General features: G+C 36.9%; 1 protein-coding gene across 1 annotated transcript in view; it reads left to right on the top strand.

Annotated features, from left to right (window-relative positions):
* Positions 1–6,562: 6,562 nt before the first annotated feature.
* MTAP (methylthioadenosine phosphorylase) overlaps positions 6,563–20,099 on the top strand; it is a 70,375-nt gene continuing 56,838 nt past the window's right edge. The window contains exon 1 of the mRNA XM_074207437.1: positions 6,563–6,716. Within this exon, the coding sequence (XP_074063538.1) occupies positions 6,684–6,716 (33 nt within the window). The 5' untranslated portion in view covers positions 6,563–6,683. The remainder of the gene's footprint in view (positions 6,717–20,099) is intronic.

Below are 20,099 nucleotides of genomic sequence, written 5' to 3'. Positions count from 1 at the left end.
CTCCTTCAACACCCCATATACTTCAATCTGTGGAGAAGGTGCATATCATCTACCAAACCAAGTGGCACTACTAGTGTAGGTCAACCAGCTTAGATGCAGCCAGGGACCTTCAGGAAGAGATCAGAGACAAGTCAGGTAAATCAAAACACTGCCACTATATTCCCTTCAGACCCTAATAGACCTTAAGCAATCCCTTTGACTTTGTTAATTTTTCCATTTGTATTCCCAGAGCTTACCACAGTGTAATAACAGTGTAAGCACTTAACATATTAAGTAACTTAGAGATGCGTTTAAACTCATATATTCATTCATTCTAGATGTCACAGCACTAATGCATTCTTAATGTTATGAACTGATAGGTCCATTTTGGAGAGCAATTTGGAATTCTTTCCAAAGGGCTATAAAACTGTGCGAACCCTTTTATCCAGCAATACTACTACTAAGTGTGTATCCTAAAGAGATCATAAAAAAAGGAAAAGGATTTTAGCAGCTCTTTTTTGTGGTGGCAAAGAATCAGAAATTGAGGGGATACCTATCAACTGAGGAATGGCTAAACAAGTTGTACTATATGAATGTAATGGAATATTATTGTTCTATAAGGAATGATGAACAGATAGATTTCAGAAAAACCTGGAAAGACTTACAAGAATTGATGCTGAGTGAAGTAAGCAGAGTCAGAAGAATATCATTCATACAACACTGTGTGATGATCAACTATGAGGATGAACTAAATGTGATTCTTCCCTAAGGTTTTGCTTTCATCCCCTCTACCATCAGAGGAGGTAATGTTATTGACCAAACAACGACTGGTTATGCTTCAAGAACATGGAGCACTTTTAGTAGAAGAAAACAATGGGGTCGAAACAAGTCCTGGAAAGGACCCTTCGGGGAGGAGGAGATTCCACTTTTTTATCCCTTAGCCCCACCAAAGATCATGTGATATATGGGGGGCGGATCTATTCACTCATTACGAGATACTCTTTCTAGCATTTGTAAAGTGCTTGAGGTGCAACTGAGGGAACAAAGAAACTCAATCCCCAGATGGAAAAGGAAGAAAGTTCCAGAGATGGGACCTTGAAGTAGCAGAAAATAGAACCAGCTCATGCTCTCAAAACAGCTTGATAATCAAACCTGTTAATCAAAAGTCAAGCTTCACTACAGAGAGAAGGAGAAGACCTCTTGTGGACTTGATCAGAGTTCCAGGAGGAGAGAAAGGATTTTAGGATCTCCTGTCATACCAGCATTTTTAATTACCTCGGCTACATGTGTTCCCGTTGTCTGTATTTTACTCTTTGTACTCTAAATTTGGCATCATTATTTTCATGATAATTTGTTTAGTTCTATAAGAATGTATAGTTCTAGGTTTATAGAGTAAATGTTTTATAGTTATTGCTCTCACTATACTTTTTAAGTAAATGTCTTTGCTTTGAGCTATCTACTAGAAGAGCATTAATGAGATTCACACCATTAGCATTTTGTGAAATATACTGGTTATCCTCTTTAACCTAAGGTTACTACTTCCCTGCACCCCAACTCCATAGAAACCCAACTTTGAGAATGATTTGGGAAATATCCCAGAGGAAGTATTGTAATTATCTACACTTCTTCCTTTAATAATTTCATATTTTCCTTTGGCTTCTCCAACTATGTTGTTATAGATGAATCCCAATTCTGTCTTTAATTTTTGCCTTTCTCCTAAATTTCAGACAATCTCCAGTTATACAGAAGGCTACCTCCAGAATGTTATGACAGAAATTAAAACATGTTCCAAATTGTACCAATTTTCCTAATATTGTAGGGAAAGAGAATCCAAGAGTTATCTAGTCCCAATCCCTGATTATCTAGAAGAGTTAACCTGAGGCTCAGAGAGGCTATAACTTGTCTAAGAAGGTAATTAAGTAACAGAATTGTTTCAAAAGACATTAAATACAGCCCTTTCCCATCTTACAGTGATCCTCTGTTTCTAAAAATATACTGCTCCCCTTGGAACATCATTTCATCAATACTCAGACTAACAATTCAGTTAAGCTATTTTGTGTTTTGTTTTTTTCAAGGCAACGGGGTTAAGTGATCAGTTAAGTTGGTTTTTTTTTAATTATTAAGCTTTTCAAAAGGATGAAAGACATTGTAACAGGCATTGGAGATTTAAAAATAGAAAAAATAGCGTCTACCTTTAAAAATTGATAATGTACTGAGAAAGATAAGGTGTATATATTTATATATATATGCATATATATTATTATAAATACAGGCAGGTACAACAATGTTATTGGGGCCTGAGCTAGGGTGGTTGTAATGTTTATTGATAAAAAAAAGATAACTCTATTCCTTCCTTCCAGTTCCCCTAATTTCCCTCTCTTTTCAGTCTTTCGCAGTCTGGTTTTCAATTTCATTATTCAAACTTAATACTCTCTCTAAAAATACCAACAATTTTTTGTTGTTGTATTGTTTTTTAGGCTTGTCTGACTCTTTGTGAACCCCATTTAGGGTTTTCTTGACAAAGATTCTGAAGTGATTCCATCATTTCCCTCTCCAGCTTATTTTATAAATGAGGAAATAGAAATAAACCTGGTTAAATGACTTGCGGAGGTTCACATAGCAAGTATCTGAGGCCAGATTTGAACTTGGAAAAATGAATCTTCCTGTCTCCAGACTCTACACATATCCAGCTACCAACAACCTATTAATACTTAAATCCCTTTTGACCTTATTTTCTGCATTTGACACCACCAAGAAACCTTTCCTTCTTTTTTTAAAAAAGGTTTTATTTTGAGTTTTACAATTTCCTTCCCCCAATCTTATTTCCCTCACCCCCCCACAGAAGGCAATTTGCCAGTATTTACATTGTTTCCATGGTGTACATTGATCCAAATTGAATGTGATTAGAGAGAAATCATATCCTTAAGGAAGAAGCATTAAAGTAAAAGAGATAGCAAAATCAGACAATAAAATATCAGGTTTTTTTTTCTAAATTAAAGGTAATAGTCCTTGGTCTTTGTTCAAAATACATAGTTCTTTCTCTGGATACAGATGGTATTGTCCATCATAGACAGCCCCAAGTTTTCCCTGATTGTTGCACTGATGGAATGATCGAGTCCATCGAGGTTGATCATCACAATGTTTTTCTGGTTCTGCTCATCAGGATCAGTTCTTGCAAATCCTCCAGGCTTCCCTGAATTCCCATCCCTCCTGGAGAAACCTTTCTTCTTGACAACTAGATAGATCAGACTGTAATACAGTGCTAGTTCTATTGTCAAGAAGAACTGAGTTGAAATCCTGTTTCAGATACTTAGCAGTGCTATACGACTCTGGGCAAGTCAATTAATTTGTTTGGCCCAGTTTCCTTATCTGTTGGGGGGGGGGCTGTCAGATAATAATAGTACCTATCTCCTAAGGTTGTTGTGAAAATAAAATATTTGTAAAGTACTTTGCAGATCTTAAAGTGTTATAAGAACATTAGCTCTTATGTTGTTGGTTATTATTTTCTTTTCTGTAAGGGTTTCTGGAATACTAATATCTTCCCTGGTTCTTCTTCTACCTCTAATTCTTCCTTCTCAGTTTCCTTTGCTAGCTCACATTTTCAAATTATAGGTTCCAATTTTGGGATTCTTTTCTTTGATCTCTTCACTCCTGTTTTTTTTTAATGATTTCTTCAGCTCCCATGGATTTAATTATCATTTCTGTGTAGATGTCTCACAGATGTCTCACAGATGTCTCAGCCTTTCTCATTCCTGAACTTCAGTTCTCATCAAGTATTGCCTATTATATGTTTTAACTAAATATCCCTAGAAGACATATCAAACACAGTATGCCCAAGGCAGAAATTATCTTTTTATTATAATGTGTCTATTTCTGAAAAAGCACTATTTTTCTATTCTTCTAGGCTCAGTCTTATCTCCAACTCAATCCAATATTGCCCAATCAGTTGGCAGATTTTGCAGTTAAATTTTGTTTTAACCTTTGCAGTTTTTGTTTAAGTTTTTGCAAGGCAGTGGGGTTAAGTGGCTTGCCCAAGGCCACACAGTACGTAATTATTAAGTGTCTGAGGCTGGATTTGAACTCAAATACTCTTGACTCCAGGGCCAGTGCTCTATCCACTTTGCCACCTAGCTGCCCATTAACCTCCATATTTCTTGCTTCAGCATATCATGCTTTGCTCACAAAGCCACAACTTTATTTGTGACCAGGTTATTGAAAAACCTTTCTAATTGGTCTCTGAGCCTGGAGTCTCTCCCCACTCCAATTCATACTCCATACAGCTGCCAAAGTGATATTCCTTAAGGGAAGATCAGATCACATCACTTCTAGCTACTCATTTCAACTTCATTGACTACTTGTTGCCTAGAAGTTAAAATAACTTGACCTTTATCTTTCCAATCTCATTATAGATTCTGCCCTTTCTTCACTTTACATTCCAGTCCAGCTGGTTTTCTTTGTATTCTTCACACACTCACACACAGTATTATATTTTTGTATCTGGCCTTTTCTACTGACTGTTCTTTTCTGGAACACATTTCCTTCTCACTTCTGACGCACAGAACCCCTCTTGTCTTTCAAAACAATCCTTTTCCCCATTCCCTCTAAAAGCAAGTGCCCTTAACTACCTTGTATTTATTCTGTTTTATATAAGTACATGTTTTCCTCCCTGATAGAATGTAACTCTTTTAGAGGAGGGTTTGCCCCATTCTTTCTATTTATATTTCCACACCTTGAGTGACTGACACATAGTAGGTATTTAAATACTTGTTGAATAAATTGACTAATAGCCAGTGGCCTAGCTTTGGGTTGGGCTTCTGAGAAATTCTCTCTTGTACAAATTCATGAGCTTATTCAAAAAACTGCCAAAATTTTTCTTGTACTGAATTTAATCTTTAACTGTAATGAGTTCAACTTTTTAACCACATTGTAGTTTCAGTAATGAAGGTAACACATACAGTATCCTTTTTTACTCCTTCGGACTTCATGTTGTAGTGTATCCAGCACATAAATGCCTAAGATTAGAAAGACCGAATACACAAGTAGTAGCCCACTCTTTCTAGAAACTGAATAATGACTGGGGAAAGATACAGGCTAAATTGAGAGAATGGAAGAATTTTTTTTAGGTTTTTGCAAGGCAAATGGAGTTGAGTGGCTTGCCCAAGGCTACACAGATAGGTAATTATTAAGTGCCTGAGGCTGGATTTGAACTCAGGTACTCCTGACTCCAGGGTCAGGTGCTCTATCCACTGTGCCACCTAGCTGCCCCAGAAATTTTTTTTAAGGATGTGTGTGTGTGTGTGTGTGTGTGTGTGTGTGTGTGTGTGTGTGTGTAAGTGTCAGATACGGAAATGTTCAGTGAAGCAATTTCAAAGGAGAAACTTGAGGAGGTAGCTTTAAGAGTGAAGGGCAGGAGTTAACTTTGGTAAACTTCATTCTGAAACTGAAATAGGGGAGAGGAAAAGACATAATTTCTGAAATCTGAATAAGAGGAGATAGAGTGTAAAAGGGAGATTAAAAGCCTGAGTCTTCTCAGTAGAGTAATAAAGACTTTTTTCCCTGGAAAATACTGAGCTGAAGGTTAGTAGGGAATCTGAAGAAATAGGAGTTAGTATGGCTTCTCTGGGGAATGTGAAAGTGTGATAAACAAAAGTGAAAAAAAAAAAGAATTGCTCTGCCAGAAGATGGTCAAGCTGAATTAGATAGTGTGAATTTGTAGTGGCTCTAGAAGCTCTGATTTGAAATAGGATAAAACATCTGGAACAAGTACTGTCAAAAGTCCTAAAGCCCGAAGTGAATGATTTAAGAACATTAAGGAACCACTGTTGAAGCAGCTGGGTAACTCACTGTATAATATAGTGTTCAGTTCATTACTAGTGTACTGCCTTAAATAAAGCTTGGGCAAGTCATTAAAATTTTCTATCTCAATTTTCTCATCTATATAATGGATATGATAGCACCAATCCCCCCAGAATAGTTGAAAGGATCAAATGAAATAATAGCTGTAAACCTTAAAGTGCTCTGCAACTGTTAGCTATTTTTATTTTTTTATTATTCCAAGAAACATACCACAATATGGATCTCACAAGAACTTCAGTAAAAACATTTTATTCTGAAGTAATGTAACAGTTATCAACTTGTTCTGGGTTTGAGAGATCCTTGAGTTGCATTCTTAGACCAGTAATTCTTAATTTTTTTAATTTATCATGGATTTCATTGGCATCTAGTGAAGCCTATGGATTCAACAACATAATAATGTTAGGCACATTAAATTAAATACAATGAGATTACAATTAATTGACTGATTCTTCTGCAGAGCATGGAAGCGAACAGAGACAGGGAAACCGTTCCTGGGAGAGACATTTCTGCTTTAATGATTTGGGACAGGAGAAATATAGCGGAAGAGCATAAGGAGCAGGGTCTGATAAAAAAAAATTTAAGTTTAAATTAAAGAAACTCGGGAGAGTGGGGGGAAGGAGGTTAGAACAATGGCTGGGGGGGGCGGCGACTTTGACCGAGAGGTGGGATCCCACTCAACCAACCAATTCAGCTGCGGGCAAGCCAGGGGAGGAGGAGCCAGACTCCTCTCCCGCGGTCTCTCCCGCTCCCCCTTGGCTGCTCGTGGCGTCGGAGCTGGGCCTGCGGTTTTCCTGCGTTCGCGTGTTCCGAGACGATTGTGATCCCCCCGGCTCTGCTCTGCTATCAACATGGCCTCTGCAGCCGCCGCCCCGCCCGTGAAGGTAAGGTAGAAGCCCCTGGAGAGGGGGGGAATCCAGCGGGGGAGCTGGGATTGGGACCCTCCTCCCCGGCTTGCCCGGGAACCGCCGGGACCGCCGGGAGCCCATCTGGGCAGAGGGGTGACTAGCCCCCCTATTTCACCTTCTGCAGAGATGGACCGCGCCCGCAGAAGCCCCTCAGGGACCCTTCTGCTGCAGCCACACCAGGGCCTGGACTCGGGACCACAAAGCAAGGGCAGAAATGGGCCCTTTCTATTTTGCTACCGTTTGCATAGAGTGAGGCCTGGGGTTGGGGGTGGTGGTGGTGCAGCGTGGTTTGGAGGTAGAAGGATTATAGTTTCCAATAACCAAATAGCACCAAGGGCTCATACAGGGGATCAAAGAAAGCATCACTGAAGAGGATCTGACACAGCCCCGGCCATGCCGGATTCTTCCAAGTTACAGTTGCTTCCTTCCTCCTTTTTGCAACTCCTCTTTTCCGCCCCTTGTGTGTGCGCACGTGGGTAGTTGTGTTCAGATTTACTTTGCGGTGGGCTGAAAATGAGAGGATCGATTGGTGGTGTAGCTTCCCACCCAAACTTTGAGATTCGGAGAGCTCGGGGCAGTTTTTAATGCTCTCAGTAATGAAGATTTTTTTTATTATTAAAGTCTCTTTCTTCAGACCAGATTCAGCCGTGATATCGACTGGCTTAGAAGAGGATTTGTTTGGCAACTGAGATTCTTTTTTTTTTGTTTGTTTTTTGGTTTGCACATTGATCACTGGCGTACTGGGGCTTTTAGACATTTATTTCTCTGTTGGTATCATTAGAGAATGGAGAATTACGCTGAGTATTTTTTTAAATTAAAAATATGTGGGATTTTGTTTATTTGCCAAAAGTATAGATAATTATCCTCCAACTGAAAATGACTTGTCAACTCAATTATTGGAAAATGTTCAATTTTTCACAAGAACTTAATTTCTTAAAATACTTTTTCATTTCAAGAAAATCATGTAGTGATATTCCTTCCCTTCTATTTTACTCTCTAGATTTCCTTCTCAGTATTAGGATTGTTTCCCCAAACAGCTACTTACTGTATCCATTTTTACTTGAATGCTGCAGAATTCACACCGTAGAAAGACAAAACTATACCCATTGAGTACATTGCTAATTATGTTATTTAATCTTAACTAGGCTATCATCCATAGCCATTCCAACCTTATTTACTCAGCTTGGTATAGTGGATAGACTTGAAAATTATTATATATATTGCTAAATTTGAAGGTAGGAAGACCCGAATTCAAATCATACTTCTGTCTCTTACCAGCAGTTTAACAATGAGTAAGTCGATTTATATTTCTGATCCTCAATGTCCTTATATTTAAATTGAGAGAGAGTGGGAGTGACAAAGGACCTATTTTACAAAATTGTGAGGTTAAAATAAGAGAATATGTGTAAATCACCGTGCTTCCTTGAAAGCACTGTGTAAATGTTTCCCATCCCATACCTCCACTCCTACTTTATTGAAGAATAAAGGTCATCAGTCATAAAATACTTATTTTAAATTTAACCTTTCTCTTCAGTTATTAGAGGAGATAGCCCTCTTTCTTAACTCCCCCCCCACCACACATGCAGTTCACCTCACCTCTCTGATCATCTAGGGAGCAAGCTTTGCTTTACGTTTGTCTTTACTTCAATTTTATATCTTTGCAGTCTCAGCACCTAGGCAGTAGATGCTTGTAAATGATCAGTCTTCATTTTCTCTTATCTATAGGTTCTTCCCTGCTATGTCCAGGCATAGCCAGTTCTTCCTTGACTTCTGAAGCCATGGTATTTCCTGTATAGTTTTCCTTTTTACTGTCCAACTTCTCTCAAAAGTCATCTGCCTGTACTTTATCATTCAGCTATTCATTTCTCAACTACATAAAATCTGGCTTCTGATCTCTGCCATTTAACTAATATTTTCTCCTTAGAATACTAAGGATCACTTAATTATTGGATTGTATGACCTTTTCCCAGTTCTCATCTTCATTGACTTCTCTGAAGTTTTTGATGTTTTTAACTAATTTCCTTCTCCTGGATACTCCTCTCCCTTGTTTTACCTAGCAGTAAATTTTTCTATTTTTCTTATATACTGGTTTCTTCCTTTTTCTTTCTGAATCTGTCCATGTTCCATTGTCTATGTCCTACCCCCTAAGCATAGGTGACCCTGAAGACTGGATTCTAGGCTCTTTTTTCTATCTCTCTTACAGTTTTCTCATTTTTCATGAATTCATTTACTATCGACTTATGTTCTTGTCAGCTCTCATGGATTCAGTTTTTATTTCTATGCTGAAAATTTTCAAATCTTATCAGACTCAAACCTCTCTGCTGAGTTCCAGGTTCAACAGCTCTAACTCAATGTTAGATACTTCATACTGGATGTCCAGTAGATACCTTTAGCTCAACATATTTTTAACCAAACTCATTTTCTTTCCTCCTAAACCATACTCCCAGCCTCCTAAGCCTAAAACCTACAGGCCATCCTTGACTTCTCATAACTTTTATATTCTGCAGGGGTCCAGCCTCCGTGGGTTCTTGGAACCTGACAGGAGGGATAGAGTCGGCGAAATGAGTTGAGTCAACAAGTGGGTATAGGCAGGAGCAGGTTGACTGACTGTCAGCTGCTTGGATTTATTTATATAGTTTCAGAATCATGTATGTTTCAAGCAAGCAAGAAAGCTGAGATCATTTCCTTGGTTACAAGAGTGCACAATTTTCATCATCAATCATATAGTTCATATGGTTACAAGTTTTAATCATGTGATACAAGTTTAAGTAATAATCATATAGTTAATTAATTTCTTATCCCTACTCAGACCATGATGACCTTAACCTGTCTGTTACCATATTTATTACTACAGTGTATAATTGTTAATTCATTTAAAGTTATTAATTAAGCAATTCTTTTAATGGAAAGTTTTTTATATATTTTTGTTTAAGTAATGTTTTTAGATACACTTCCTGTGTGTAGTGAAGGTCTTCATGCTTGTCCACCCATCTGTTAACTCTTACAATAACCAATTTTTCTTTCTGGCCTAGGTGGTAGAAGCCACAGTTTCTGTGACTTTTTAATTTTTTCCCATGAAACTAAGGCTGCTGAAGTTCACATATTGGTCACCTGTACTAACTATTTTCTCACCATCTTTTTCATATATTCCTGTGTATGGTAAGGAGGGGCAAAACTATTAATTTCCCTGGAATTCTATCTGACCCATCTTGTATCTGTTTTCCCTGTATATATTCTGGCATCTCCTTGGAATTCCCAGTGCTGGGTTTTCCAGAGATTTCATAATGTTGAAGCCTTTTGTATGCCTCAGGGAGAGGCAGTCCTGTTAAATTTGGGCAGAGTTTACAATCTGTTTTATTCAAGGAATTTTCTGAAATCCTTCCTTTATAGTCATTCCAGTATTAGGGTGAGTAAATATTGTAATCAGTAATAAACCTATAAATATTGGTATGCATGAAATCTATATCTATATCTCTCTATATTTATATATCTATATATCTATCTATATCTATATCTATCTATCTATCTATCTATCTATCTATCTATCTATATTGAAGAAGGAAATGTTGTTCCATCAGGCAGTGTGACTGCCTTGAGTCTTCTTGCTGTGACTGTGTCAAACAGTTTAGAGACCCTGGCTCCCAACGATATTCCATATTTAATTTGTTGCTAAGGCCTGTTGATTTTCCCTTTGCAACATGTCAGATATTCCCCCTTCTCTCCTCTGCTACTACTATCATCCCAGCAAAGACACTCTGTTTTCTAATTTCTGGGCTATTATAATAGTTTGCTGGTGGGTATGCCTGTCCCAATTTCTTTCCTACTCCAGTTCAAACTCCATTCCACTGCCAAAATGGTTTTCCTAAAGCTGTCTAAACATGTCACCTCTCTCCCCACCATTCAATAAACTCTAATGGCTCCCTGTAACTTCCAGGATCAAATATAAAATATACTATTTGCCATCCAAAGCCCTTCATATATTATTCCATTCCCAACAATGTACCATTCTTTGTGGTGACACTGATCTCCTAGCTATTCCTTTCCCAAGACAGTTCTCTCCACTGCTCTCCATTGTCTCTCCTTCTTGTCTACATCTGGCTTGCTGGACTTCCTTTAAGTCCCAGCTAAAAGTTCATCTTCTGCAGCTTCTGCAGGAAGCCTTCTGAACTCTCCTTAATCCTAGGGCTTTCCTATTTTACATATTGTCTTACAGATTGTGAACTCCTTGAAGGCAGGGATTGTCTTTTGCCTTCTTTTTGTATCCCCAGTAAGCATTCATGAAGTGCCTGTTATGTGTCAACTATTGCATAGTGTCTAGCATTCAGTAGATATTTAATTAATGCTTATCAACTGAATGATTATCCTTATGATGATGACTCCCAGATCTAAATCTCTAGCCTCCAGTTGCCCTCATGACATCCAGAAAGGAACTATTGTAGTCAAGAACAACAGCTACTTGCTAGACATTTCTGCCTGGATGACTTAAAATATGCAAAATTGAACTTCCTTTTCCTTCATGAACCAAAATTTCTTCTTCTAGCTGCCTCTTCTTCAAAATTCCCTTATTTCTTATGAGGGCACTATCATTTTTCTAGGTACTCTCTGTATTCTATCTGCCTTGTAACTGCCAAAATAATTGTCTTATTTCTCCCTATTTAAGAAATCTCACTGGCTCCTTGTACCTAGGATGAAATATAAATTCATTCTCTGGCTCCCCAAATACCTTATCATTCATATTTAACTCCTATTTATGCACTCCATGTATTAGCCAAACTGCCTGTCTGCCTCCTCCCACTGTACCTGGTTATTACATTTTCACCCCTGTGTCTCCTGGATCCTTAGCTTTCTTCAAAACTTTATGCAGAGATTACCTCTTCTGGAAAGCTTTTCTGATTCCTTTACTTAAAAACAAGTGTTCTCATTCTCCTTGTGGCTATGTGTTTACATGTTACACTTACCACCCCCAATAGATTGTAAGCTGTTTGAGGGCAGGGAATGTTTTTCATTTTTGGCTCAGTATATCCAGGATATACTAAGTCCCTTGTACTTTACTAACTGAGCCCTCATCAGCGACTTTGTAAGTTGTTCAATCTTTTCAGGTGTGTTTGACTCTTTGTGATTTCATTTGAGGTTTTCTTGGCAAATAAACTGGAATAGTTTGCTATTTACTTCGCCATTTCATTTTATAGATGAGGAATTGCAGACAAACAGGGTTAAGTGACTTACACAGGGTCTCACAGCTAGTTAGCATATTTTGTACATAACACTAACCACTCTTCTTACTGATCATATTTCTCTTCTTACAGTTAGACAGCTAGGTGATAGAACAGATATATCATGGACCTGATGTCAGGAAGATCCCAGTTCAATTACCTGCTCAAATACTTACTCTGGGACCCCTAGATAAGCCATTTAACTTTTGATTGCCTTTTGATTGAGGAAACCCTCAATGGAAAAATGAGGATAATAGTACCTATGAGTATCAAATGAAGTAATCTGTGTAATAATAATATTTGTAAAGTACTCAACACATTGCCTGGCACATAGTTAAGTACTTATTTCCTTCTTCCTACAGCCAAATAAAGTTGAGATGCAAAGCAAAATATATTAGAAAATCTGTTTAAATTATGGAAACTGGCTTCTATCTGTCCATCTAGCCTACTCAGTTTCCAGGATGAGCCAAGCAACTTTTGTATGTGATTAGCCATGAATAGTTAATTACTGTTTTTTTCCAGTCTCATAATTCATGCTGTCCAGATTCTTGGGCACATTAAATTTAATCTTATTTAATCTTTTTTCAATTACATGTAAAGAAAATTTTTAACATTCATTTAAAAAATTTTTTGAGTTCCAATTAATCATGTTGTGAAAGAGACAGACCAAAAGAAAAGAACCACAAAAAATAAAAAGGAAAATAGTATGCTTTGATCTCCATTCAGATTATATCAGTTCTTTCTCTGGATGTGGATAGTGTTTTCCATCATGAGTCCTTTGGAATTGTTTTGGATCATTTTATTGCTGAGAAGAACTAAGTTGTTCATAGCTGATCATCATATAGTTTTGCTGATACTATGACAGTGTTATGGTTCTGCTCACTTTACTTTATATCAGTTCATGTCAGCCTTTCCAGGTTTTTCTTGTTATTTCTTTTATCACACCTTGTTCAGCTAATTCCCAATTGATGGTCATCTCTTCAGTTTCCAAATCTTTGCTACCACAAACTTCAACCTTATTAATAATCACTACCATCAGGAATATGAAATCTATTTAGTTTCTTCTGAGACTCCAGCATTTGGAAATGTTAGAATAAATTTTAATGAGACTATGTAACAACTTCAAAAAGGAATAATTTTCATAGCTTTCATTTGACTGAACTAGATAATAGATACAGAACAACTTCATTTCCCATCTCTGATACATCCTTGTTGTGTGACCTCAAGCAAGTCACTTAATCTTTCAGTTGTCCAACGACCTCTCTAAAATTAAGTCTCAGATAAAGTGCTAACTTAGCTTACCTTAATAGTGAAAGTTTGTTTGTTGGAATATTCCCCATATCAGTGAAATTGTAGGCCTAGTCCCTATTCCTATCTTTATTTGACCTCAGCAAATAAAAATGGTCCTTCTTTTTAGTAGTATGAGGCTATTGACATTACTTGGTTGAGTTTAACATAATTTAATTTTAAAAAACCCTTGAGCTATGATCAGAATGAATCTGGGGAAGACATTTATTACATTTTTGTTGTTGTAGTATTATAAATTTGATGTGATTTTAAGTTTATTCAGTTAACAAGTATTTATGAAGTATTTCTGTGTGACTTTGCCCTGGTCTACACTAATTCCATGGATCAGCATGGTGCTGCTTGTGTTGGGGCTTAGAAAAGACCTAGAAGTTGAGTCTTCAGTCTTTGCTAAAATGTTGAAAATTTGATTGAGAAGAGATCAGGTAACATATGGGTGAATATTTTACAATGTATGTATCTTACAGTGCCTTATTTAATTTCCTTCTTTCCCCAAAAGAATGGGAATTTATTTGTTGATACAATAAAAACTTCAACTCATCAGAATCCTGAATGAATCAGATTTTTGCTCTACCCCCATTCTGCCCTTTGAATATTAAGGGTCAATGAAAATAAAAGAAGTTGGCATAAATTTTTTTCATATTGACTTAGGATCTCAAAATTACTTCAGTACCTTGCACCTTTTTAAAGATAGTATCTTTAATACTTCAATTTAATTTACTTTTATCCTTCATTATTTTTTATGAAGATTAATAAATAAACCATATTATTATTTGTATACAATGTTGCATTCTCTCTTAAAATCATTGCAGTGAGGGACATGTATTTTATATTTCTTTGTGCTCATATTTCCGGGAGGAATTTTTTTTTTTGCAAGACATTGGGGTTAAGTGGCTTGCCCAAGGCCACACAGCTAGGTAATTAGTGTCTAGGCTGAATTTGAACTCAGGCACTCCTGACTCCAGGGCTGGTGCTCTATCCACTGCATCACCTAGCTGCCCCAGGAATTTTATTTTTATTCCTATAAAAAAAGAGGTAAAACATCTGAATTAAAAACTGCAGTTGCTTCTGATAAGAGCCTGATATAGGTATAAGGTGGGACTTTTACCTTATATACTTGACCTGTATGAAGTTATTTCAGTTACAATAACATTTTTGTTTCAGTTGTTATTGACAACCTTTGAAATTATCTTTAATCATTCACTTTGTCATGTAGTCATTGACTACATTTCTAGCCTCCTTTTCAATTATTTATTTTTTATTTTTTGCAAGGCAGTGGGGTTAAGTGACTTGCTCAGGTCACAGGGCTGAGTAATTATTAAGTGCCTGGGACTTTATTTGAACTCAAGTCCTCTTGACTCCAGGGTCAGTGCTCTATCCACTGCGCCACCCAGTTATCCCCGGAGGCCTTCCACTAACCTAAACTAGTTAAGTGAGTTTTCTGGTTGACTCTAAGTTAACCACAAGCCCCTTCTGGTTCTGATTTTCCTTTTTTAATTGTTTCTGTACATTCTTATAGGTAGATAATTTGGACTGGAAATTACTTATTTGGTATTATATAATTTTGTAGGAGGTTGAATTGGAGATAGATTGACCCCTTAATGTTATTAAAACCTGGAAGTTGCTTAGTTTTGCTTATTTTCTTGTCATTTTCCTCTGTCAAAAATCAATGATTTCCCATTGAAGATGAGATTTTAGTTTAGACTTGGAGGAAACCAGTAGCAATAAAGAGGGTTCGAGCACATTAGTCATGAGGGACAGCTATTAAAAATGTTTGGAACCTGGTGTTGGGAGTATTTTCTATAAGTATTTTCTATAATTTACATCATGTAAAGGTATATATTTATTTAAATGTAAGAAGATTAGAAAGAATTGAGAGTAGGTTCCAAAGAGCTTTAGTTGCCAAACTGAGGATTTTATAGTTATATATAATTATAGTGGTCATCCAAAAAACCACTTGAGTTTATTGAGTTGGGGTGGAAAAAATGGAGAGAGAAGGATGACATGGCCAGATCTGGGTTTATAAGATGAATAATTTGACAGCTGAGTAGAGGGCTGTAATCTTATAGTACTTTGTAGCTAAAAAATCTCCAGAAAGTCATTTTGATAGGGATTGTCAAGGACAGCTTGGAAAGTCAGCAGGAAAACTGCCACACCAGAGTGAAAGAGTAGCCCTGTTCAGCGCAGGCCTCAGCACAGATCCAACCCTGGGGAACCAGGAGCAGGCCTTCAGAGCCACTGGCAGCCAATTCAGGAGAGCTCAGCCCATGGTTGGGGTGGGGGTGGAAGGAGATTGCAGAAGTCTCTTTTGCTATCTCGAAGGCCAGACTCTGTTGTTTTATTCATACTGAGATCCAGGACACGCCCTGAGGAAAAGGAGCAGAAATACAAGAGAGCTTACTGCCTGCATCAAAGCAGGGACCCCTCCTCATGGTTCCAGGGCAGAAAGGAGTGCTTGTGGTCACCCACAAACCAGAGCAGAGGCCAAGAGCACAGTCACAGCTTCTCATAAGACCTTGGAGGAAATGAGAACTTGAAGGTCCCTGGGGGTGGGGTATGGAATGTCCCTGAAAATAGCTGTAAAAACCCAAGCGGAGCCCCACCTTAACAAAAAAGTTAAAATTAAGTCAAAGTGTGAAGAAATGTGGAAACAATAAAGGGAAAAAAATCCAACCATAGACAATTACTTTGGTTTTGTGGAGGATCAAAATGCACATTCAGAATAACAAAGTCAAAGTTTTTGATTCCAAAGCCTCCAAGAAAAATGTGAATTCTCACATCTCAGGCCATGGAAGAACTCAAAAATGATTTTGAAAATCAAGTAAGGGAGGTAGAGGAAAAATTGGAAAAAGAAATGAGAACAATGTGGAAGAACAATGGAAAGATCATAAAAACCAAATCGGGAGCTTGGTGAAAGAAAAAAAATCCACAGAAAATAACATCTTAAAAAGCAATCCAAAAGAAGAATGCCTTTAAAAAAACAGCATTGGCCAGATAAAAAAGGAGAAATAAAAGCTCTCGGAAGAAAATAATTCCTTAAAATTTAGAATGGAGCTAAGGGAAGCTGAGGACTTTGTGAGAAATCAAGAAACAATAAAATAAAACCAAAATAATATCTAGAAGAAAATTAAAATAACTGGCCTGGAAAACAGTTCCAGGAGAGATCATTTGAAAATTATTGGACTGGGGGCAGCCAGGTATCATAGTGGATAGAGCACCGGCCCTGGAGTCAGGAGTTCCTGAGTTCAAATATGGCCTCAGATACTTAATAAATTACCTGGCTGTGTGGCCTTGGGCAAGCCACTTAACCCCATTTGCCTTGCAAAAAAAAAAAAACCCTAAAAAAAATTATTGGACTGCCTGAAAGCCATGTACAAAAAAGAGCCTAGACTTCATTTTTCAATGAAAAACAACCCTGATATTCTAGAGACAGAGGATAAAATAAAAATTGAAAGAATGCACCAACCACTTCCTGAAAGAAATGCCAAAATGAAAACTGCCAGGAATATTATACCCAAATTTCAGAACTCCCAAGTCAAGGAGAAAATGTTGCAAGCAGCCAGAAAGAAACAATTCAAATATTGTCAGGATAACAAGATTTAGAAACTTCTACTTTAAGGACTTGAATGAACTGGAATATTCCAGAAGGTTAAAGAACCTGGATTACAACCAAGAATGAGCTACCAAGCAAAACTGAACATACTCTTTCAGGAGAAAAGATGGATATTCAGTGAAATAGGGGAGTTTCTAACTTTCCTGATTAAACAAGCAGAACTGAACAGAAAGTTGATGGTCAAATACAGGACTCTGATGAAACATGATGGTGTACAGGAAAGGCAAATCATGAGGGATTTAATGATATTAAAATGTTTGTTTTCCTGCATGGGACAATGATACTGATAACTCATGAACCTTTTCATTTATTAGGGCAGTTAGAAGGAGCATATAGAGAGACAAGGCCTGGAGGGAATTGAATTTGAATGTATAATATATTTAAAAGATGGAGTTCATGGGGGGGGAAGGAATGTACTAGGAGAAAGGGGAAGGAAAGGTAGAATGGGTAAATTATTTCACATAACATTCGAGGAAAGAAAAAGTTTTTGCAATGGAATGGAAGAGGGGGTAGGGTGAGAGAGTGTGATTGAATCTTACTCTCATTGAAACTGGCTCAGAGAGGGAATAACATACATACTTAATTGGGTATAGAAATCTATCTTACCCTTGAGGAAAATAGGAGAGGAAAGGGATGGGAGAAAGGAGATGGGGAGTTGGGGTGGGGGTGTAGGTGATAGAAGAGAGGGAAGATTATGGGAGAGGGTAGTCAGATGCAATACCCTTGAGGGACAGGGTAAAAGGAGAGAGAACAGAATAAATGGGGTTGGGTGGGAATAGGATTGAGGGAAATACAGCTAGCAATAGCAACTGTGGAAAAAAAATAGACTTATGCTAAAGAATGCTGTCCACCCCAGAGGCAGAACTGATGGTATCAGAATATAGACTGAAACATACTTTCTTTTCTTGATTTATTTTTTTTTTTTGAGATTTCTCTTTATTTTGTTGGGGGGCAGGGGGAGTTATATGTACTTTCACAATATGACTATTGTAATGTATTTCATGGCCACGCATTTTTAAACTGTACCAAGTAGCTTGCTTTCTCAATTGCAGTAGGGTGGGAGGAAGGAAGATGATTTGGAATTCAAGGTTTTGAAGGTAAATAATGAAATTTGCTTTTGCGTGTAGATGGGCAGGGAAAATTACAAGTAAAATAAAAAAACAAAGAAATGGCAGAGCAAAACGAGCAATAGGTGAAGGGAACAATCTATAGCTCTATATGTAATGGGTTTTCTACTCAGTTAATAGTTGCCTGACTTTTGAAAATGTTTTAATAACTTGAGCTTCTTCACCTGGTTTAATTGTACACTGAAATACATTTTACTTAAGCTTCCAAATTGTGCCACAAGGTGGCACCAATGTGCAAGAAATAGTTGTGTCAGGGCTGAAGGTCACTAGCTTTGTGAAAGTCATTCACCACAACTATAATCTGGACATCCCCCAAAATCACATTTAGCCTGTTTTAAAAAGAGATGGGTCTGATTAGTTTTTATTTTTCATAATGCAGTAAATCATTGAGTTAAATTAGAACTATTAGAATTTATGGTTTCATCACAGATAATAAAATTTCAGGTTGTGGAAGGGAACCCTGAAAAACGATCTAGTTCAGAAGTTCTTAACTTTAAGCCTGGGAAAGGAGAAACAGGGAGATACATAAGAGAGAGACCTGGATTTCACTAAATTGGTTTCCTTTTTAATCATAGTTATTTTATTTTATACATTTAAAAACAACATTCTGAGAAACCAATTAGCTTCACCAGACTGCTAGAGGGAACTTTGACACCAAAAAGTTTCAGAACTTCAGATTTATTCTAACCTCATCATTTTTCTAATAATAATTAAGTCCAAAGAAGTTAAAAAGTTAAGAAAGACCAAGCAGACAGCCACTATAAGTTTGTCCTAAAGAAAAAGTTTTAGTTGCTTCACTTTAGAAATTCTTTATTCCTTCCATCATTACTTTTGTTGTGCAAGATTAATATTGAGAGTTCTTTTTTTTTCTGTCATAGAAATATTCACTTCTGGAATTAAAAGTAATTCCACAAAATTCTCGTGACCCTCTCCCTGACCTAACATTTGCTTTCAAAATGTTTTTGACACAGGAAAGATTCCAGGACTCCTTTTTGGATTATTCTAAGCCATGTTATGGGTGCTAAAAATGAAATACAAAAGATTTTCAGACACTTCTCATGTTCAGAATTAGTCTTGATGGTTCTCTTTTTGTTCGTCCTTTTCTTTTATGCTTATCCAATTTTTTTTTTTGCCTTTTAAGGTTTTTCTTAAAACTCATCATGGGGGCAGCTAGGTGGCATAGTGGATAAAGCACCGGCCTTGGAGTCAGGAGTACCTGAGTTCAAATCCCGTCTCAAACACTTAATAATTACCTAGCTGTGTGGCCTTGGGCAAGCCACTTAACCCCATTTGTCTTGCAAAAAAACACACACACACACACACAAAGCCCATCATGACAAGTTTTCCTCATATTATTTCTGCTTCTTCTAATAATGTTTTCTTTGCACTGTGCATTGCATTTAGTCCTCATGGATTGTAGCAGTACTTAACTACTGTAGTATCTTGGGGATGATTTTTAATTATACTCTATTAATTCATGAGAATAATTTTCTTTTTACATGTTATTTCTATGACAGTATTGACTCTATAACAAGTGATCAATACTTTAGTATATTTTATCAACCAATCCATCAATATTTATTAAGTGCCTACTTTATGGGCCAGACACTGTGCTAAGAAACTCTGAAAGATTATAAAGTGCTTTGAGGAAATTTGAATGTAAAGATAGAGTTAATGACTTTTAAAGTCAGTTATCAAAACTATAATGTTGAGTTGCCTTCATGTTCCTTACTTGTTATAAGATTGAAGAGTTTATTTGGAGGATATAAATTTAATATGTAGTAATAAACATCAGAAAGAAATGATAATATTAATAAAATATAAATGCAATAAAAAGCAATGAAGTTTGCAAGGGGCTGCAAACATGTCAATTTAATAAATGTTTATTTTTTTGCCTTCTATATCAAAATCATGTTTTTCTCAATTGATATTTTATTTTCCAGTTGCATGTTATGAAAGTTTTTCAACATTTATCCACATGCATATGCATATTTTAAAGTTGCATAATTTCCTTTCATCCTCCCTTCCATCCCCATCCCCTCAGTGGTGAACAGTCAGGTGAATATTGTTCAAACACATTTGTATAAACACATTTACAAAT

This window comes from Macrotis lagotis, chromosome X (genome assembly GCF_037893015.1).
Source record: "Macrotis lagotis isolate mMagLag1 chromosome X, bilby.v1.9.chrom.fasta, whole genome shotgun sequence".
Lineage (NCBI taxonomy): Eukaryota > Metazoa > Chordata > Mammalia > Peramelemorphia > Peramelidae > Macrotis > Macrotis lagotis.
The sequence above is the reverse complement of the archived record's forward strand: the minus strand, read 5'-3'. Positions and strand labels throughout refer to the sequence as shown.